General features: G+C 45.3%; 1 protein-coding gene and 1 pseudogene across 1 annotated transcript; both read right to left on the bottom strand.

The window, feature by feature from the left end:
- Positions 1-1367: 1367 nt before the first annotated feature.
- On the bottom strand, positions 1368-21198 carry LOC102967009 (L-threonine 3-dehydrogenase, mitochondrial). Its single transcript, XM_007097133.3, has 9 exons — positions 21116-21198; positions 10815-11013; positions 8748-8790; positions 8378-8448; positions 6447-6596; positions 6182-6354; positions 4913-5003; positions 2457-2726; positions 1368-1881 (listed from the first exon to the last, which is right to left on the bottom strand). Exons 2-9 carry the CDS (start codon positions 10996-10998, stop codon positions 1742-1744), a joined length of 1122 nt encoding a protein of 373 aa, XP_007097195.2. The 5' UTR covers positions 10999-11013; positions 21116-21198; the 3' UTR covers positions 1368-1741.
- On the bottom strand, positions 12803-13920 carry LOC102967865 (annotated as a pseudogene).
- Positions 21199-23041: the final 1843 nt, after the last annotated feature.

The following is a 23041-nucleotide window of genomic DNA, read 5'->3' as shown; positions in this document are numbered from 1 at the left end:
TAGAAAATAATACACGTCAATATAAGCTTCATTATATTAAGTAGGGAAAAAAGCTGTATCAAAATAACTATTAAATAATTTAATTATTAAAAAAAAATTTCTTTTAACGTTTATTTATTTTTGAGACAGAGAGAGACAGAGCACGAACGGGGGAGGGTCAGAGAGAGGGAGACACAAAATCTGAAACAGGCTCCAGGCTCTGAGCTGTCAGCACAGAGCCCAATGTGGGGCTTGAACTCACAGACTGCGAGATCATGACCTGAGCCAAAGTCGGCCGCTCAACCGACTGAGCCACCCAGGTGCCCCAATAATTCAATTATTTAGAAGTTCTCCAGTTAAAAGTTAAATAGATTTTAAATCCAGTTATACTTCCAAAAAAGTTCACATTTCTACCCTGCAGTTAAAAATACCACATACAGGGGCACCTGGGTGGCTCAGTTGATTAAGCATCTGACTTTGGCTCAGGTCACAATCTCATGGCTCATGAGTTCAAGCCCCACATTGGGCTCTGTACTGACAGCTCAGAGCCTGGAGCCTGCTTCAGATTCTGAGTCTCCCTCTCTCTCTGCCCCTTTCCCACTCACACTCTCTCTCTCTCTTTCTCAAAGATGAACATTAAAAAAAAAAAATCCAAATACAAAACATTGACAGTAAGCACATAATAGAAATGTCTTTTAGTCCATGACAGCTATTGTCCAATATGCTCATGATTAATCTTGGAATTTCACTCTCCAGTAATTCCACAGGTATCCGGAGGTAGCTGGAAAAAAGTCAACCTGTATATATTTACATAGGAATTGCTTCAGAGGGTATAGAGCAGGTCTTCTGAAAGCTCAGCCTAAGTGTGTAACAAAAAGGCTATCACAAGAAAAGTTCTCTTTAGAAAATAGTGTTTGGACCTGGTCCAGCAGGCCATAGCTGGAATAGAATTACCAGTGGCCTTTTGAAATTCCCACCCCCATTTGTTGAGTCATCTGAAGGGATGGGGCCCAGAAACCTGAACATTGAGAGAAGCTCCTCGGGGAGATTGACAAGGCCAGGTGAGAGAACTACAGTCCTGGTAATCAACACTTAGCTCACGACCGGGAAGGTAATCAAAGTAGGAGGTGCTACCCATTATTAGTTAGATCATCTTTGATACTCCTAATTTCCTACAGATATGTCTTTTTACAGAAAAATAAATGAGAAGTGATCATTGTTGAAGAAGTATTAAAATCTCACGTATATTATGAACATGGGATTATATGTCAAACATTTTTAAAGTCCTGATGGGATAGTAAAGTATACTTATAAATTAGGAGATCATCTTGGATAGTCTTTAAAATGTAATCTTTGGTCTCTAGTCAAGAGAATAATGGAGTCTTAGAAGTGATACGAAAATTAAATTTAATTAAAGACAAACATCACATACTTCCACCTTCCCCAAAATGGTCACTTCATCTTAATTAACCTAAATGGAAACTATTATGACTTAAGCCTTCATTCTGTGATATGCGTGTTTGGGCAAGTTTAGGCAAACAGCAAAGATTGAGAACTCCTACCACCAAACCTATAGCACTTTGAAAATGCAAAAGCCTACTTGATTCTCCAATCTGGCAATTCAATATGAGCTGCCAAAATTTCCTCCAATTAGTCCTTCCACTCCTGATAATCGAGGTTCCTTGGGGTATATAACCTTGGGGTCATTATGGTTTTCCCTTGACAGCTGTCCAGGATACAGGAGTTCTCTCTCATGATTCTCTCAGTTAGCTTGGGCAACTCTGGTATCAGAGCCATGGAAGTTCAACATCGTCGTCACCAGCTCTGGAAGATCAAAGTCGTGTTTCCACCCCCAGTCTTTCCGAGCATTGCTGTCATCAAAATTCATCGGCCAACTATCCGCTAGGAAAAGACATGGAACAGAAACTTAAGTTACTCAGGCTCTAGATTTGCAAAAAGGTCTAGAACATTTTATATGAAGGTCTCCTGTACAAGGTACACCAAGGAAATTCACTCTTTGAAATTCTTCCTTTGAGCAGACCAGAGTGGCCATCATGTGCATTCACAGTCACCTTCTCTTAACATGCCTCCTGTCAGACACTGTGAATTGTGACACACTATGAAAATGTGACACGAAGTTGTAAGGTAGGAATCTTATACTCAAACAGTGCTCAAGGGCCACAGTGGCAGAGTCCCAGCATTGGAAACCCCAGGGATATTTTCTTACGCTGTCTGCTTGTTTTACGTCTAAACTATAAAATGGCAAAATGCTGATAAGCTGTTTATTTGGAACAGAACTATTCCACCTCCTTTAGGTAGGATTTCCCCAAACTGCAGCAACTGTTGGCTCAACAGCAGCTCCTTCTACAGAAAGTGTCAGGCCCTCCTTATCCGCCACACTTTGTGTCCTCAGGGGACTCTCAGCCCAGACTGAAGCTTAACTTTGGTTGTCATGGGGTTTGCAACAATGTACCAACCTATGGCCTGTCGAACAGAATCCACATTGTACGTGATCTGGAATTCTGGTATGTGCTTGAGAAGCTCCTGGGCCAGGTCCTCAGGGGTAAAACTCATGGCATTGACATTGTAGGTCCTCATGGACAGGGACTCTGCCGGGGCCTCCATGACTTCCAGGGTGGCCCTGAGGCAGTCATCAATATACATCATTGGGAGCCGCGTGCTGGATTTCAGGTTGCACTCAAATTTGCCATTCTTTACAGCATCGTGGAAGATCTGGACTGCATAGTCTGAAAGAGAATCCTGTCTGTGGGTCTTCTTAAAACAGTGAATGAACCTCTTGCATTAGGGCAGTGGTTCTCAGAAGCCTTAGTCTCAGAACTTCTGTATGCTCTTTTTTAAAAAAAAAAAAAAAAAAAATTTTAACGTTTATTTATTTTTGAGAGAGAGAGAGAGAGAGAGTGCAAGCAGGGGAGGGGCAGAGAGACAGGGAGACACAGAATCTGAAGCAGGCTCCAGGCTCCAAGCTGTCAGCACAGAGCCTGACAGGGGGCTCAAACCCCTGGACTGCGAGATCATGACCTGAGCTGAAGTCGGAGGCTCAACCGACTGAGCCACCCAGGTGCCCCTGAGCATCCAACTCTTAAAAATGTTTTTTTAATGTTTGTATTTATTTTTGAGACAGAGAGAGACACAGCATGAGCAGGGGAGGGGCAGAGAGCGAGAGCGAGAACGAGAGACACAGAATCCGAAGCAGGGTCCAGGCTCTGAGCGGTCAGCACAGACCCCGATGCGGGGCTTGAACCCACAGACCACGAGATCATGGCCTGAGCCAAAGTTGGACGCTTAACCGACTGAGCCACCCAGGTGCCCCAGAACTTCTTTATGCTCTTAAACAACACTGAGGACCCCCCTCCAGGAGGTCTTATTAGTGGGAGTTACATCAGTACCTACCGCACCAGAAATTAACTGAGAATTAAAAAAAATATTACTACATTTTAAAATGACAATAAACCCATCACATGTTCATATATATATGATATTTTATATGAAGAATATATTTTCCAAACAAAAGAAAATTTAGTGAAAAAAATGGCATGTTTTACTCATTTGACAATCTCTCCGCTGCTTGGTTTAGAAGGAGACAGCCGGGGTCTGCGGCCTGCTTGTGCGTCCAGGCCACTGGGCCACCACACATCACCCAGCCTTTTAAAAAAGTCCTCCGTGCCCTCATAGAAGGGAGTGAAAAAAGGGCAAACAACATCTTAGTACTGAGATGAAAACAGTTTTGACCTCTGAGACCCCCTGAAAAACACCAAAGATCCCGAGGGATTCCTAGGAGAGGCACTGTATTAAGGCAAAAGCTTTTTCAAAAGTAACCCAAACCAAAATCTCCTTTAAAATCCCTCAGATTTTGTCAAGATTTATCTTTTATATTGTATCTCAGGACCCCTCATATAGGGGTTACTGAATATAATGCATGCTTGAGTCCAAATTAATTATAATACTTAAGCTCCTTTTAAAATGCATCTACTGGGGCGCCTGGGTGGCTCAGTCAGTGAAGCGGCCGACTTCGGCTCGGGTCATCATCTCGCGGTCCCTGAGTTCGAGCCCCGCGTCAGGCTCTGTGCTGACAGCTCGGAGCCTGGAACCTGTTTCGGATTCTGTGTCTCCCTCTCTCTGACCCTCCCCTGTTCATGCTGTCTCTGTCTCAAAAATAAATATAAATGTTAAAAAAATAATAACAAATTAAAAATAAATAAATAAATAAATAAAATAAAATGCATCTACTCCTGAAACCAATATTGCACTGTATGCAAAAATTTTTTAAAAATCATAAAAAATAAAATAAAATATGCAATGTATACAGTCCATTTTCTGCATTAAGAAACAAAGCTCTTGGGGCGACTGGGTGGCTCAGTCAGTTAAGCATCCAACTTCGGCTCAGGTCATGATCTCAAGGTCTGTGAGTTCGAGCCCCACATCAAGCTCTGAGTTGTCAGTACTATTTCAGATTCTGTGTCTCCCTCTCTCTCTGCCCCTCTCGTGCTCACACTGTCTATCAAAAATAAATAAACATTAAAAAAAATTAAAAAATGGAAAAAAAAAACACCCCAACCCTCTCTGCATGAAGAAACAAAGGGCTGCATTTAAAAAAAAAAAAAAAAAAAAAAAAAAAAAAAGGAGGCTATTTCCTGTTTGGTGTCTTCCTACATTGCGGGTGACAAATATGTCCTCACACCCGATCTGATTCCAGCACTGTGGGTGGCCAATCCTGAGCTGGATTTGCAGCACCAGCATGAGCTGCCCTTAACAAGTTCAAGTCAAGAGGATTCCCTGAGCTTCTCAGATGCACCTCCCAGAGGGGATGTGGGACATCTGTGAGCACACAGCTAAAAGACGGCCAGTCCCTCACCTCTTCACAGCACTAAGAAAGCCCTTCTCACATGGGACAGAAACAGAAAACAACACTTACCAGTTGTTCCTCCACCAGGCTGGGAGTCCGCGGAGATGATTCCAGGGTATCTCAGGCATCGGAAATCTAACCCATACCGGTAATGATAATACTAGAGAAAAGAGAAAAACTACTTTAAAACCAGTCTTTTCAATCAGATAGAGCAAAGAAAACAAACAAACAAACAAACAAACAAACAGAAAAACGCTTTTTTTTGGTGAAAGATCTTTCCATGCAGTTCTATTAAAATATTCCTTAAGGAAAGGAGACTGTAGGATTTCTAAGAGTCACTCATTTTTCTTTAATAAATAATCCTGAGGTTTTTGTCTTCAAAAAATCATCACTCTGGTGACATATTAACACGGTAAATAATAAATCAGCCCGCACTAGGGACTTCTGACTTTGTTTGGAAGCAAGTCACTGCTCATTGTCCTGAACAATTCTCCATGGGCATGTTCCTTCAATGCAGCACTGGAAAGTGCAGGGGGTGGGGGGGCAGGGGGAGAGGAGAGCAATAACTGATATATCAGCTAAAGGAGCAAACACCAATTGACATTTGCTGTAGAGTTATAAAGACAACGATTATTTAAAAAACTAAAACCCGGGGCACCTGGGTGGCTCAGTCGGTTGAGCGACCGACTTCAGCTCAGGTCATGATCTCACGGCCCGTGAGTTCGAGCCCCGCGTCGGGCTCTGGGCTGATGGCTCAGAGCCTGGAGCCTGCTTCTGATTCTGTGTCTCCCTCTCTCTCTGCCCCTCCCCCGTTCATGCTCTGTCTCTCTCTGTCCCAAAAATAAATAAACGTTAAAAAAAAAAAAAAAAAAAAAAAAAAGATTCTCTCTCTCTTCCTCTACCCCTCTTCCCGGCTCATTGCTTAAAAAAAAAAAATAAAATAATAATAATAATAATAAAAAATAAAAAACTAAGACCCAAAGTCATTTGACGTTCTCTAGAACACAAAGTTTTAAAATCACCTCCAGTAACTGCCAGTACCGGGAGCTTTTTGAAAGACTGGACCAGCACACAGAAGAGAGGCAGCAGTGGAGAAGAGAGTGCCATTTGAGAGGCCTCTAGGAAGGGCTGAGTGTTATCATGTGGCCAAGGGCTGAGGAGTTCTTCTGGAGCTATCAGGACCCGCCACTTGGCAAACACAATCAGTTTAGGAGCACTTCTGGGGGTTGGGAAGGGGCGGGGGCAGGGAAAAGTCACCCCAAGGATGAATCAGCAAGTGTTCGAGGCAAAAACGAACAGAAAAGGCAACACGGAGTTATCTTGCCAAGCAATGCTTACTTCTCCCATGAGCTCCGCATGGACCTTGGACACCCCGTAGATAGTCCTGGGCCTCTGAATACAGATATCGGGAGTTGGATTCCGGGGAGAAGTAGGTCCAAAAGCTCCGATTGTGCTAGGCACAAACAATCGCAAATTGTGCTCTGCTGCAACATCCAGGACGTTATGCAATCCTGAAACGAACAGACATGGTCACAGTCTGAAAAGTCTCTTCCCGGTGAACTGAAAACACTGGCAAACAGATCATTTGGGGCAAGAAACTTACCAGTGATATTTACGGCTCTGGCCAAGGACACGTTTGCTTCTCCAATGGCACTGAGCAAAGCGCTATAATGAAACAACCAGGTAATGCGGTTGTTTACCACGATCTCCCGAAGATTCTTGTAATCCAGAATGTCAGAATAAATAAATGGGCCTACGAGGAACACAGCAAGACCACAGATGCGCAAGTTTGGGGTTTAAAAAGCTACGTGAACTTTCTCTCCCTCTCCTGTTGACTTGTGAATTCCAATAGGGTCAACTTGGTAACTAAACCACTTGGACAATATGCAGCATTTTTCTTATGAAAAGAGTAACAAACCCCAACCACCCCACAGGTACTAATAGCTAATGCTTACACAAGACCTACGCTTGCTAGGCACCGTCCTACGGGCTTTCTCTCTCTCTAGCTCTCCTACAGTTTTTCAGGGAGATACCTTTTACTGAGGAGGAAACTGAGGCACAGAGAAGTAAGAACTAGTCAGGATGAAACAGACAGCAAGTGGAAGAACTGGGGTCACAACCAGGCAGCTGGTTCCAGAGTTGGTGCCGTTAATACTACCCGACATGCGCACAGTGATTTCACTCTGTTGAAAAGTTACCTATTTTGAAAGGAATATAAAAGTGGAGTTTTGAAAGAATATACAGCTCGGTAGAGAAGAAACATAAGCAGGAGTTCTTCATACCCGGTCAGGCTGGAGGAAGAGCCAGTTTGGTTCAGTGGCAACTTCCCCCACTGCCCCCAGGGGCCACATGATAACACTCAACCCTTCCTAGAGGCCCCTCGAATGGCACCCTCTCCTCCATTGCTGCCTCTCTTCTGTGTACTGGTCTAGTCTTTCAGGCTCCCAGTACTGGCAGTTGGTGGAAATAATTTTCAAACTTGGTGTTATGGTAAGTACCGGTAAGCCACATGCTGACGTGGAGCCACCAGGGACTCGCAGACGTTATAAAAAGGTTTCCAAGGTAGGAGAAAACTTGGGTAGAGGAGTCTGGAGGCCTTGTGTGTATGCCCAGTAATTTAAGAGCAAGCCTATGCAGAAATAGATTAATTTTGATTAATTTCTATAAATTTTTAAAGCTCCCTTTCCTCATTAGAGCACTTGATTTTTGTTTATTTTCCCTCTGAGCCAAGAAGTTAACTAAGCACTCAAAAAGGCAGGAATCAAAGTTTGTATTCCAAAAATACTATCCCAGATAACACCCAAAATATTATTCCAAAACTTTACTTCATGTTCAGAACTCTCTTGTTCTTGTAACACTTGAGCAAACAACAGCATCACTGCAGACATTTCCCAGAACTACTAGGGACAAATGTATGAGATTTTTATTCTATTTTATTTTATTTATTTATTCATTTATTATTTTAATGTTTATTTTTGAGAGAGAGAGAGAGAGAGGGAGACAGAGAGAGAGAGACATAGAGCATGAGCAGGGGAGGGACAGAGAGAGAGGGAGACACAGAATCTGAAGCAGGCTCCAGGCTCTGAGCTGTCAGCACAGTCCCACGTGGACCTTGGACACCTCATAGATGATCTCAGGTGAGATCATGACCAGAGCCAAAGTTGGATGCTTAACTGACTGAGCCACCCAGGCATCCACAACATAGGAGATTTTTAACAGTGACACAACTCTGCCTCAAAAGTGCTTTCTTCCTTTCTTTTCTTTTCTTTTTTTTTTTTTTTTTTAAAGTAGGCTTTACTGCCAGCATGGAGCCCAACACGGTGCTTGAACTCACAACCCTGAGATCAAGACCTGAGCTGAGCTTGAGAGTTGGACACTTAACCAACTGAGCCACTCAGGTGCCCCAATAATGCCTTTCTTTTCATCACAAGCCTGGTTATGAGCTGTTGTACACAGTGATTCCATGAACTGCTTCTCTAACTGCAATCTGAAAATCAAGAGATAAAACAAAAGCAAGACATATTGATCTCTTACCACCATGGAAGATGTGATCAGGTGGTTTCCTTATGTCGGACAAAATCACATTGTCCTTCCCAAACCGTTTCCTGAAGGACAAAATCAAAACACATGAGTAGGTACATCTAGGATATAACTGGTCCGATGAAAACACTCTTTCAAACAGGGAAAAGGACCAGCGTGGGAGAGGATGACCCATGGACCTGTTACAAGTGTATGATGTTAAGAGGCAAAATAAAACGTATTCTAAACGGCCAATTAGCTGGGACACCTTTAAAATGGTAAGGGGCAAGAAGGAAGAGAAAAATTAAATAATAAAATGGCACTGAAGGCAAGCTGTACATACTGAAGAATTCAGATTTTCAATCTTAGCTTTTTGGGCTCTTACCTCAAAAAGTTAGCAAGCCCCACTCCAAGCTGGCCAAGACCCCCTAGATGAAGAAGAAAAAAGTGGACCTTTAATCCAAATCTAACCGATTCAATTATTCCCAGAACACAATGACACACGACGACTATATGACAATCTCAGCTAATTAGGGAAAGTGCTACTCTGACCTGACAGAACTAAATTACCTCCTCCAAGCTAAGACAAAGATCAATGCAGGTAACATTAGTTTCAGAGACAAAAGAAAGCAAGGGTGAAGGAAGAGAAAAATCACAAGAAAGCCGGACAACCTCCTAGCTCCCTGGGTCAGGAATTGCCTCTCATTATTTGATGGGCTCTGATGCTTGTGTGCGACAGGTGCCAAGACATTCAAATATAAGGGTTTGAGGTCAGCCTCCAGTGGGATTATCCAGAAGCCCATCCTCCAGCAGAACTGGGCTGACAGGAGAGGGGAAAAAGGGGACAAACTAGGAAGTCATCTGAAAAAGGGGCAAACATCTGAATCGACAAGGAGCTATGAAGAAAATTAAAAATGCATCTTAGAGCTTCCTGATTAGAGGCTTAAAAATGCCACTGACGGGGGCGCCTGGGTGGCTTAGTCTGTTGAGCGTTGGACTCTTGATCTTGGCTCGGGTAATGATCTCACGGTTTGTGACTTCAAGCCCTGTGTTGGGTTCTGTGCTGACAGCACAAAGCCTGCTTGGGATTCTTTCTCTCTCTCTCTGTCCCTCCTCTGCTTGTGGACATGCTCGCTCACTCTCAAAAGTAAATAAACATTGAAAACAAAATATGCCATTGACAGAAGTGGGAGAGATTGGGGCTATGGGTACATTTGGTGGAATGTAACTGCAAATTCCATCTGAGAGAAATAAACAAGGTGGAGAGATACAGAAAGTGGGGTTTCCTGTAAGCACTTGTTACCGTGGGACTAGAACCAAGCCCACTAACATCACCACTGGGTTCTAGAAGATGCTCTGTTGGTGGAGGCAGGAAGGAGTAAACCAGAGAAGCAGGTAAACCAGGGAGGACAGTGCAGAGGGGAACTGACTACACCTGAAGTCAGTCTCCAGCAGGAGAAGAGGCAGCGGCAGTGACAGAAACACACACACACAGTGTGAAGAAGGTAGGAAGCCAAGGGAAGACAACCTGGCAGGAAGGAGGAAATAAAGCGTGCCCGTCAAATCAGAGGTGGGCTTGGGGGGGCTGGAAGGATTCGGAGCGCCCTGTGAAGCCCAGAGCGAGGAGCGTACATCAGGGGCTGGGTGTACACGAGGCCAGGAGCACAGGGTGTGAGTCCGGCGGCGAGATCAACAACGTTGTGCGATGTTGGCAACGGGTTCCTCAGGCCCTGACCTGCCTTCTCTGTTGCCCACACACAAACACGCAGCAGCTGCTTGGGACAGGTGACACCAGGTTCAGGTTGAGGGGTTTGGCCAAGAAAAGCTGTGCCTGATGCACAGTCCATGCCCTAGTCCCTGCATATGACCTATCTGTGAGCCCTCGCCCCCCAGGCCATCCCAGCAGACAAGGACACCGGAGCTCCACAGCAGCTTCTTGGCCCCCAGGTCCCTCTATCCTCCCTTCAGGCCATAAAAAATTACAACAAGGAGGGGCACCTGGGTGGCTCAGTTGGTTAAGCATCGGACTCTTGGTTTCGGCTCAGGTCATGATCTCGCGGTTCGTGGGATTGAGTCCCCCATTGCGCACTTCGCTGATAGTAAGTACGTAGCCTGCTTGAGATTCTCTCTCCCTCTTTCTCTGCCCCTCCCCTGCTCATGCTCTCCCCACTCCCCTTTCTCTCAAAATAAGCAAACAAACATTAAAAAAAAAAAAAAGATTGTGACAAGAAAATGAAGCACCGGAAACCGTGACAAAATAAGGATTTGGGGCTTGCAAGATTCTGGAGGAAGCCAATAGCGGAACAGGTAGTTTCTGATGAATATGTTAGCTGGTGACCTGGCAGCCCTTCCAAACACAAAGTCACACAGAGACAGCACAGAAAAGAAAATAAGAATCAAGTTTCAAATGTGGAAAAAAGAAACAAAAAACAAGAACAAAAAACACCCCAACCTGTAATTAAGACGCGTGGCTGGTCTGTTCCAGAGAAAGAAGAAGAGTAGAAGTTGGCATCTGCTGGAATTTGCCGAGGGGAGGTGCCCAGAAACCGGGCCAGCGGGGCAGAGGTCCAGCAGCCACAGGCTGGTCTCCCCGGCATCTGGCCCACAACCTGCCGCAGCATCCTGGCGACCGGCATCGCTCTTCAAATACCCTGCAATAATAAAGGAGCAGAGCTCACTACACAATCTTCTATTCTCCCAACGCGTCCAGACTCAAGCTCTTTAACTGAAATGAACACTAAGATTGTCAGCTCATGACCCAAAAACTGTTTGGCGTTGTGAACTGAAGAGGCTACCGAGTGGGAAGCCGGTCAAGAGCCTGCCATGAGCCGTGCTCTGTGAAAAGGGCATCAAACACTGTAGGCAAACAAAAGCCGGGCAGAGATTTAGAACTGAAATCGCACAATGCGGACATCAATGGCATCTAAAGGTCACAGCGGAGGTGACCGTATATACAGCCAGAAACACCAAGTCAGTGGATTCCAGTGAAGCCTTCAAATCTTTACAACTGTTACCAGTCTGCCCATGCACCATCACAAGGCACAAACAGGTCCCAGGTTTCATAAGCCAGTGCCCTGTAGATCTTGTGCTAACACTCAGATGTTACCTTGAGAATGAACCAAACTAGAAAAGCAGATGGTTAAGATAAAAAGGCCCTTGGCGATATTTAATAAGGTGTAACTACTTTGTTTACTGCCATCTCCTTAGAAAGGATCATTTAGAAAAGTCATTTTTGGGGCACGTGGGTGGTTCAGTCGGTTAAGCATCTGACTCTTCTCTCAGCTCGGGTCATGATCTCATGGTTCGTGAGTTCCGGCCCTGCGTCGGGCTCTACACGGACAGTGCTGAGCCTGCTTGGGATTCTCAGTCTCTCTCTCAAAAACAGATGAATAAACAACAACAACAACAACAAAAAAGCCATCTTCTCCTTTCCTTCCAGATCACGTACATTTTATTTTAGTCTCCCTCCTCTTCCTCACCAGTTTTATTGCTTACTGACCATGAAATCAGTTCTGGCCTTAGGAGGCCAAGATGGTCCAATCATACATGGCTTGAGACCAGATCCGCATGCAGGGCTTCCATTTTCCTGATTCCATGCCCTGCACCCAGACAAGCATGTCACAAGAGTAAATCAGAGCTACCCCGCTTGCTCTGCTGGTTCCGACCCTCTAAAGTCAGGCCTACCGCACTCTGCACACGGCCCTGTGGCTTCCACAGTAAGCTTTCCAACAGAGCTGGGAGATAAAGCTTCAGAGCCAATCCTGCTGGCCTGCCCCTTTACAAAGAGCTGACCAGATCTCCACCACCTTCTGTTTTGCATCATACAAGGAGAAAAGGTAGATGCCAGTTTTAGATCTGACCTTGGCCAGCTACCACGCTCCGCTCAGCGCCTTGAGGCAGGAACAGTAACACAGCCCTTAAAGCACGGGGACCCTTAGTCCCAGCCAACTTTGCCAAACAAGCAGAGGAGAGCCTTCTGCTGGAGCCTCTCTAGCTTGCAGTGGGGGTGGTCAAGACTGGACAAAAGGCCCCCCCTCCTCTGGACTGCATTACAGGAAAGGCCCAAGCATCTCAGAAAGACCTTTGGAGAAATCATCCTTTTAGTCATGGTTGTCACCCGACACCAGGTAAGAACAGTTTTCTTCTTCTTCTTCTTTTTTTTTTTTTTTTTGCGGGGCCGGGTTGGGAAGCAGAGTGGAGTAAATTGTAATTTTTTTTAAATTGGAAACCAAACACACAACTTGGAATGGATTCGAGGCAAACTGTGCCATAGCACTTTAAGTGGCTACACAAAATTTAAAAAGCAAGTGGGGTGCCTGTGTGGCTGAGTGGGTTAAACATCTCTTGATTTCTGCTCAGGTCACGATCCCAGTGTCACAGGATGGAGCCTCGCGTTTGACTCCAGGCTGAGCGTGGAGCCTGCTTAAGGTTCTCCCCCGCCTCCTCTCGCTCATTAAAAAAAAACAAAAAAACAAAAACAAAACGCTCTTCAAAAAGTAAGGAGCTATCAAAAAAATGTTTCTAGTATGGGACCAGTAGTGCAAGAAACAGCGTGTGAATACCTGGATAATACACCCATTTTGCAATAGTGCAACGCTCAAGTACATATTGCTGACTGTCCATACTCCACACTGAGTCTTGGCTCCTCACTTCTACAACATGCTGACATTTCCTAAAGAAAACTACTTAAAAAAAGGCATAACCCAGATCTTTCCTCCTTTGACCCACTCCATCTCAGTTTAGGTGTTCAGAAGGGCCCAGATTAATCCAGAGGCAGCTGCATGCCACATGTGACTAGATCAGTTTTCTCAAGGTTTCAGGACCATGACAGTAAGATAAGGGAAGGAAACACGGTGGAATGAAGTCCTAATTGCTATACATGCATATTGTTGGACAGCAGGGGGAAACCTTTTACAGACAAGTTACCAAAAAAAGGCAAATAACTTGGAACACATTGTGCAGTATCTGCACGTTGCTGTCACCGCGTGTACGAACTCTTCATAGTTGGACTGAATATCTGCTTCCCTGATCGTTTTATCAGCCTACCATCTGCTCACTTTTCCACCAAATTTGTCATCACATGGCCAAGCCCCGCACTCACACAGCCATTGCCATCCTTAACAAACACGCGGACTGCTTCTCCAATTTCTTCTTCACTGTGCCTTTCATTTTTTTTTTTTTGCCATCATTGTCAGAAATTCCAGGAGGTCAAGTGTGTCCTTATCATCAGCATCTACTTCGCTGATTGTGTCCTGTAACTCTGCTTCTGGGAGATTCTGCCCGAGAGACCCGGTTACAGTTCCCAATGCTTCTGTTGTTATGGTTCCATCACCATCCTTGCCAAATGGTGGAAAAGCTTCTCGGGATTCTGCCGTCTGCTCCTTGGTGCTGCATGCTGGTCTCTGAGATGCCACCACCCAGCATGCCCCACTTGGACCCAGATCTCTGACGCTTAAAGCTGCTTTTTTCAGCAAGTGGCAAGGGGATGGCAAGGAAGCCAAGAAGCAGATAGATTTGGCAGAACATTTAAATATTAAAGACAATTCTCCATTCCCCATAGCAAACAATGGATGGCTAGTTGAAAAAAGTGCGTTTGTTTCTTTTTTTTAATGTTTATTTTTGAGAGAGAGAGAAAGAGAGAGAGAGAGAGAGAAAGAGAAAGAGAGAGAGAGAGAAAGAGAGAGAGAGAGAGAGAGAGAGAGAGAGAGAGAGAGAGAGAGAGAGAAAGAGACCCCAAGTGGGGGAGAGGCAGGGAGGGAGGGATACAAAGAATCCAAAGCAGACTCCAGGCTCTGAGCTGTCAGCACAAAGCCTAACATGGGGCTCAAACTCACGAACCGCGAGATCATGACCTGAGCCAAAGTTGGACGCTTAACCAACTGAGCCACCCAGGCGCCTCTAGTTTTTTTTCTTTTAAGGTTAAAGAAGGGGGGTGTCTGGGTGGCTCAGCTGGTTAAGCGTCCAACTTCGGCTCAGGTCATGAGCCTGTGGTTCATAAGTCAGAGCCATGGGCGGGGCTCTCTGCTGTCAGCTCTGAGCCAGCTTCGGTTCCTGTCCCCCATTCTCTCTGCCCCTCCCCCCCTCAAAAATAACCCTTAAAGAAATGAAAATAAAGGTTAAAGAGACTGAAGTCAGGGAAAAAGCAAACCTTGAAGATACAAAAGACTTGCGACTCCATTCATCTCTTTCCCCACAAGGAGAAAGCATGGAGGAGGCTCACATTCTTAAACGAATATAAAGCATTTTAGGTTAACAACGTGGACAATTCATAACTGAGTTGGTTCTTCTTATCTCACTACTACTAACAGCTAACATTTGAAACTCGCACTCCCACTATATGCCACGGGCCAAGGAGTCAACCAGTTAGTTCTTAAACACCAAGCCGCAGTACTGTCACCATCATGGGACCGCTCTGACTAACCATGCATGGGCACTGAAAACAAAACTGCCAACCATCTATAGCATGTCACATTTCCAAGTCAAGATTATCACCTCGCTACTTACGGCCAAGTTCAATTTCATAGTCTTAAGGCAGCAATTCTCAGGTTTTCTGGTCTTAGGACCCCTTTACATTCTTAAAAATTGAAGACGAAAAAGAGCTTTTGTTTATGTGGGTTACATTGGACGTTTGTTGTGTTAGAAAGCAAAATCGAGAAACATTTATCATAAAATTCACTTAAAACCAGTAAACAGATACACATATTTTTATGAAAATAACCACATTTTTTAAAAAACCTAGTGAGAAGAGTGCCACTGTTTACATTTTGTACATCTTTGTTGTTTGGCCTAATGGAAAACAGCTGGATTCTCACACATGCTTCTGCACCCCATCTGTGACTTAAACTGAAGTATGTATAAAAAACTCCAGCACACGGCGAAAGAATGGGGAAAGGGAGCAGTGTTTTAAAAGCCTTTTCAGGGGTGTCTGGGTGGCTCAGTCAGTTGAGCATCAGACTCTTGATTTTGGCTCAGGTCACGAGAGTATAGTGAGTTCAAGCCCCACGTTGGGCTCTGAGCTGGCAGTGCAGGGCCTGCCTGGGATTCTCTCCCTCTCTCGGCCTCTCCCGACTCGGTGCTGTCTCTCTCTCTCTCAAAATAAATAAATAAAACTTAAAAAAATAAAATAAATAAAAGCCTTTTCAGAGAATTCTGGATAGTCATCTTTGCTATCCCAAACTCAACACATGGTAGTTTCTTAAAGGTTACCTGCAAAGTAGAATCTGAAGCCATTATCAATGCACCCCATTACATTAAAACCCACTGGTCTATCTAGTGCTTTGAATGGATCCTTTACCCCTGAATGATTTTGTAATCTCATATACTGGTTCAGCAAGTTAAGCAGGGTTTCCAAATGTTAACACACTTCACTATACAATATCAACAAGTCACACTGATCTCATCAGAAAACTTCTAAATACTGGGAAGCTATCAAGCTCGCAGTGGTGGATATAAGTTACTTGGCAATAAATACCATTAGCTGTTTTCTTGAATTGACAAGCTCACTTGGTTCATTTTTTTAGAAAATGTATTCCAGGGGCGCCTGGGTGGCTCAGTTGATTAAGGGCCCATCTTCGGCTCAGGTCATGATCTCACGGTTTGTGAGTTCAAGCCTCGCATTGGGCTCGCTGCTGTCATTGGGGAGCCCACTTCGGATCCTCTGTCCCCCTCTCTCTGCCCTCCTCCCCCGCTTGCACGCACACACTTTTTTTCTTTTCTTAATGTTTATTTTTGGGAGAGAGAAAGAAAATGTATTCCAACCATCCAAGTATGAATAGCCCTAGATTTTCAGTTATTCATTGAAACAAAAATAATTTTCCATGAAAAACAAAGGGGGAGGGGTGGGGAGGGAGGGCAGTTCACCTCACAATTCAATCATTCAGGTGCTTTACCTCAAGTAAGCCGTCCCACCTCGACATAGAACAGGTGCATCCACTTACCACATGGCATCCTAAAAAGATAGGTCCTCCAGGGTCAAGATTTAATAAAGCTTCACATTTTTACTATTATATAAAGGGCATTCTTAAGTAAATCTGGCAAATTTTTCTTTTCTTTTCTATTTTTTTATTGAAAGTCCACGAAGAAGACCATCTACTGGTCGTTTGATGCCACGGCCTCGATTCCTGTAAAGGCACCCAGTGGTTTTAGTCACCACTGTTTTTGCCCCAGCAGTGCAAATTCAATGCAGTCGTCCCCAGATAAAGCCTGAAATTTAAAAGTGTTATTCCACGCTGAATACTTTGGCAGCACTTGTATTTGCTGCCAAGCACTTCCTGAAGAGATGCTCGCTGGTGAGCGGTTTGGTGCTGATACCAAAGGGATACAAACTAAATGACAAATCTAGCCAAGGCTGCTAGTTCTTCCATTGATTTGTAAGGTAAAATTCACTTCTGTTAAGATACTAACGTGGTCTTCATGTGTGCAGCGAAAGTTTTAATTTGACAAGCTTCTGTATTATTAGAAAGTGACAGTGCTAATGATTCCTTTCAATGCTTTTTCATCCCAACAAGGCTTTATTGTGTTTCTCCAGCCACCGCAATTGGATAACCTAGCCTGCCCGAAGCTTCAATAGCTTTTTCGTTGCTAGTTTGGAAAGCTGTGACAAATCATTTCTGGCTTTTAAAGAGCTCATCATAGCTACATTTAAGCCATTCAATTCATTTTTTTCTTTAGAGGACTCTGCATGGTTGATCTCAGAATAATGCTACTGGTACCATAATATTATTCAAAAAAGGTTCTGCTGCATAAGACATATAATGTAAATTTCTAACATATGTAAAACTGACACAATCTGTCACATTTTTACGTCTTTTTTAGTTCTGTCTACTTCTCTGGAGTAAATTCCTCCCTTCCATTATTCAGACAATTTTGATAGATCATTTCATTTCCCCCCCACCCCAGCTTTTATAGACATGAATGGTACATTTTTGAGTAGAAAAAAATCAAGTTTTCTAATATCTTCCTGTTTAGCCAACAATCTATCCTTATATATAAAAAATATATAAATATCCTTTATTTTAGAATAATTTTATATCATTTAAAAATTTAGAAAGTTTTCAAATCAAGACTACAAAGCATACTTACTTTTTGTGGGGTTTTTTTTCCATATATGCAAAACTCAGAGATTTCAAAGTAATGACTTAATAAAAGAAAACGAGGTCACAGAGGTGATAGTAGGTATAACTGGATAGCTAGTAAGCATGGAGTAGAAGTACTAAAAATAAACTGAGTTTATCTCTGAAAACACATATTTATACTCCAAGCCTACTTACCCTTAGAAAGTTCTAGAAACATGAGATTCTAGAAGACACAAGCACACATTTCATTAGCCATCAGAGGAAAGGCTCATCACAAGTCATGGAGACTCCCACTGTATGCTTGTCAGAGAAAGAATGAAAATGGTGAATAACATCTCAGTTTTATTTTTAAAACAGTTTGACCTCATAGACCCTAAAATCTGTCCCATACTTTGAGGAGAGCTGCTCTAAAGTAAAATTTGCCTTGCCAACCTAGTTATTAAATGTATAAAGGGAAACCATCAAAGATTCTCTGTCCCTCTTTAAAGATCAGATTATAGTTCGTAGACTCGCTCCCAAGCACCTTGTTTACTTTAACTGCAAAGGGATGAAAAAGAAAAAGGTCAACAACAGACTCCTCCCCAGAAATAATGAAGTGCCTCCCAAACCCAGGCCTCTCCAGGGTGGTTACTATACCACTTTTCCCATCTCCTGGCATGTACCCTATCTGCATGAACCACAGAACTCTAAGACAGCAGTGACATCAGGAAGAGAGTGGGGGTGATACAGATAAAGACTCAGAGCTCAAGTGGCTTTGGTCATTGTACAGATATGGCAGGGCTAGTTAAGGAATTAAGGAGAATAATACTGAGGTCTCTAATTTGTGCTACAGTAAGAATGGGCTCCCTGGAGAAGCAGATCAGGTGAGAAGACAAGGAGTTTGGATTTGGACATGTTGGTTTTCGGTGCCAGGAGACAATATGGCTGTCTCTCTCATAAAGTTGTGAGTGCTTATGAGCAGTTCCTAGGAGTACCTGATGTATGTCAGTACTCACCAAATACCGTATGGAATAGATAGACCGGAAGGAGAAAACAGGAAATATCAAGGGTTTGTCTACACCACACAAAAAGTACAGAATGCCCCTGTTCTCTGAAAAAAATTACTTCAGTTTCTCAGGGGAAAAACTTACTTCACTTGTGATTGCTCTGAAGATAGATAATTCTGTTTCAGGAATATTAAAAGAAACTCTAAATTGAAACACTTCAGTCCAACAAAATAGGCCTTTTCCTTGAGGGTACACCATCAATTTCCCTTCATGTGCTTGTTGCCTTGTGATCTTCGATTCTAGCCCTAATCATTCTTAGCCATGGAGATAGTAACTAAGAACTATTAAGTCATATCTCCAGCACTAACGCATGAAGGTAAAAGTATCCAGCCACTGACAGATGAATGGATAGACAAAATGTGGTATATACACACAACAGTATATTATTCAGCCTTGAAAAAGGAGATCGTGCCACATGCCACAACATGGATAAACCCCCAGAACATGGCAAATGGATGAGTCAGTCACAAAAGGCCAAATACAGTATGACTCCACTCTTACGAGTTCTACAAGGTATCTAAAGTAATGAAAATCACAGAAAAAGGAAGTCGAAAGGTAGTTGCCAAGGAGTGGGGGATAACAGGGAAGGAATATCAGTGTTTAATTAATTGACATATGCTTTCAGTTTTCTGAGATGAAAAAAGTTCTACAGATCTGTTGCACAGTAACATGGATATACTTAATACCACTGAATTGTACATTTAAAAATGGTTAACGTGGTAAATTTTACATTATGCAATTGCAACCACAATTTAAAATAAAATTTAAATTCATTTTTTAAAAAAATGTTTATAAATAAGTTGAGAGGGAGCACTGTGTGCAAGCGGGGGAGGGGTAGAGAGAGAATCCCAAACAGGGTCTGGGAGCCTGAAACGGAGCTGGAGCTCACCAACCCTGAGATCATGACCTGAGCTGAAAGTAAGAGTCCAGTGCTTAACCAACTGAGCCACCCAGGCACCCCTAAATGCACTTTTAGAAAAAGTTTCCAGCACCAACAAATGGTCTGCACAGACATATATTGCTGAGGAGCTAGAAAATTTGCCCAGTAGAGATCAATGCTGTCTCCAGAGACCTAACAGTTCAGTTGGTGCCTACCAACTCCAGTCTCACCCAAACTCCCAAGCCCTTTTCCCACTTAACTCCCCAATTTGTTCTCCTCCCTCTGCTGAAACCTCTTTTGTTCTACCGGCTTCATCTTTTCTCCCAGTCTCAGGTGTCTCCAGGACCCACCGGTTGCTCCCAACCTTCATTCCCTACTCCTCAAAATGGGGCTTCCTAACCCTGCAATCCGGGAAACGGCTTTCAAGGAAGATGTGCCCTAGCCTAGTGGACGATTACTTTCTTTGCTCCAGTAAACTGCTGACCACGCCCACCTTCATTTCTCCCTCTTAGCCTGTTTTAAGGACCAATAACACTTATAAAACACATGCAAGGCAATATCTCCTTTCAATCTTCCGGTTGACTAAATAATACTAAATGTGTACTCTTAACAGTACCGACCCAAAGAAAAACCAGGCACTCATAACTACTGACCATTGATCAAACACCTGCTTTCCTGAACTCTTACTGAACCCTCACAGTAACCCTGAAGCTGACATCTTTTCTCCGTTTGGCAGGATGAATTGACCTGTCCAAGGTCAGGCAAACACTAATCACCAAGAAGGGGTAGGAAACCAGATTCGTTGAGTCTCAAACGCTCCTTCCCACCACCCCTACTCTTCTCCTACAAGAAAAGAGATGCGATCAGGTACCCAAGAAGACGACAAAGGAACATCCCCGTGGTCGCGCAGGAGGTGCCCTCCACATGCCCCCCAAAACCCCCTCCAATGCGGTTCCTCTGCGCCCCTCCCCAGGAGGACACCCGAGCAGCCTAAGGGGTTCAGGACACCGCCAACTCTCTTGCTGTGAGAGCCTGCCTACACGCCTTTGCCAAACTTCAAGTTTCCTCAGTTTTAGAAAGGGGAAAATGATGGGACCACCACACTAGATTACTGAGAGGATTTAATGGAGCAATCTAGTTAGAGCACTTAGCCACACTGCTAAACGCAAAGACTCCATCAACGAGCTGGTAAAATCTGGACTTACTGTGGGGATGAGCCGAAAGCCAGAAATGGTCTAGAAAAAAATGCCAGACTTTTAAAAAGCATGAGATACAGAGGGTCTCAGAGTGCAGTCCGGCTCTTTAGAGCGGGTGTCCTCCTCCCATGCACACTTGCCGGGGAGAGGGGACCCAAGAAGACGCTGGGGGTGAGCCGCACACGGGTCTCCCGACCTCAGCCTGGCTCCCGGGGAAAAGGGTGTGGGGTCCCATCCTCCCTGGGAGTTGACCGGGTAAACCGGTTTTACAAGAACAGCCGCGCCTATCTCTACTCCTTGGTGGAGGTTGCCCTTGCAAAGTGGAAGGGGTCGGGGGTCGCGTCCGGTCGATCGAGCGGCTCCCAGTCCACCCCCGCCCCCGCGCCCCCGGCCCCGGGCTCCCGGCTCCCAGCTCCGCGGCGACGGCTGGAGACCCGCGCTCACGGCCGGGTCACATCGATCGGAGTCCCAACGGGAGCCGGGGAAGGCGGGGGGCGGTGGTGGATCTGCTCCTGGGTACAGCCGCCGGGGTAGCGTCCGGCCACCTCCGCACTGACCTTCCGAAGGAGCCTCCCAGAGATGCTGAGCTGCGAGAGCCCACGCTGCAGCAGCACGTGGCCCGAGATCCTAGCGCCGCGAGCGGAAACCCGAGCGCCTTTATCCTCTCTGCGCCCGAACCCGCCCCTCCGCTCACCAATCCCTTTCTTCAGCCCGCGCTCGGGCGGCGGCTCCAGGTCAGCAAGGGGCCGGGGTGCGGGAGGGGTGTGTGCGGAGGGAGGGCTCCCGTTGCCTTGGCAACCCTTCCCCGCCAGTATAGGCCTCCGCCTCCGACCGACCCGGTGGAGAATTAAGCCACCGCGAGGGACGCGCGCGGTGTACCGGGCTTCGGCGGTGCCAGCCCGCCAGGCTTCACGGGGCACCTTCAGGGTGCCGGCAGCTCTGCGAGGGCGTCCCACTACACGGAAATCGGCCCCGTCGTACTCCTGAGAACCGGCTAGGGCTGCTGTTGAGCGGCTCCGCAGGGAACCTGGGGATGAAGGCGGGACGCCGAAGAGGAAGCTGGAAGGATTGGCTCAGGAAATACCCCGGGACCCGGAGACAGGAGACCTGGTATGGGAAGACCCTGAGCGAGTCATTTCATCTTGGTTTCCCACATGGGAAACATCAATGTCAAAGTAGATGGCCCCCAAGGCCACGGACCAGCAGAGTCCGCATCACCGGGGAACTTGTTAGACACGAAAATCCGGGGCCCCATCCCAGACCTGCAGAGTCCTGATCTCTGGGGGCGGGGTCCCGCCAGCTGTGTTTTAACAAGTCCTCCAGGTGATGCTCATGCGCGCTAAAGTTGGAGAAGCGCTGGTGTCAGGCCCCAGTTCTCAGACTTCGCTGCCTGTTAGAATCACCTGGGAGTTTTTGACTCTCCCAATAACCAGACGGTACTCTGAATCAAATGAATAAGAATCTCGTTTGTGGGGTTGGGGGAGGAGGAGCCCAGGCTTAAGTATTTTTTAAAAGCTCCTCAAGAGATTCCAATGTGCAGTCAAAGCTGAGACAAAGCAGTGCCCATCCCCCCACCCGGATCTACTGAATCACTGTCTGCGTTTTAAAAGATCCCCAAGCGATTCTCACGCACATCAGGATTTTGGAAAGCAGCTCTAAGGAAGGTCTCCTCCAACATTAAGAATCTATGACCTCATGAAATAGGTCTAATTTGGTTTTACAGACACTTAGAATGCTCCATTCAACATTTTCTCATATGACATAATCCTCATTATGTCTTTCTCTGTTGCACTTGAACTCTAAAATCTTAATTACAGGCTTTTTAACCTCTCAGGAGACTTCAGAGATTATGAAGTGCACCATACCCCCTTCACAGTGGAAAAGGCAAAGACCCTTCCAGAAGGTAAAGACATTTGCTGAAGGCCAAGGGACTAGAATGCTGCCCCAGGCACTGGGTCCTTTCTAATACATCGTATCATATCACGAGGTTTTGTTTTGTTTTTGTTGTTTGGTTTTGTTTGTTTGTTTTCCTCAAACCTTGTGATGGCATCAGAGATCCGGAGCTTGCTTTGAGTGGGGTTGGAGGTGGGGAAGTTGCTGAGTGGAGCAACCCACTGACTTTGCTGCTGATCGGGATCCGGGATGGGGTAGGGGAGAGAGAGGCGTGGCTTAAGCCTTTGTTTCCGAGGACCAGGGCAAGGAGGAGGGTGGATTTACAAGGGACTGAAAGCTGGGTGGTTTCTGGCTACCTACCATCAATTTCCTCTCTTTCTCACGGAAACAGTCTGGTAGTAACATCATCAGCCCTCTTCCTCTTCCAGCCAAGAGAGAGGCACTTCCAGTGGATTTGAATCCTGGTTGGAGTGGTTAGAGAGGCTGAAAACAGCAGAACCGGTCCCCAGCAACCGAGGTCCCCTCCAAGAAGGTCAGTCCTGCCTGGGGGCCACTGCCTGGGGGCTTCCAGACTCCCAGACACCTTTCCA

This window comes from Panthera tigris, chromosome B1 (assembly GCF_018350195.1).
Source record: "Panthera tigris isolate Pti1 chromosome B1, P.tigris_Pti1_mat1.1, whole genome shotgun sequence".
NCBI classification, from domain to species: domain Eukaryota; kingdom Metazoa; phylum Chordata; class Mammalia; order Carnivora; family Felidae; genus Panthera; species Panthera tigris.
This window is presented reverse-complemented; position numbering and strand designations above follow the sequence as displayed.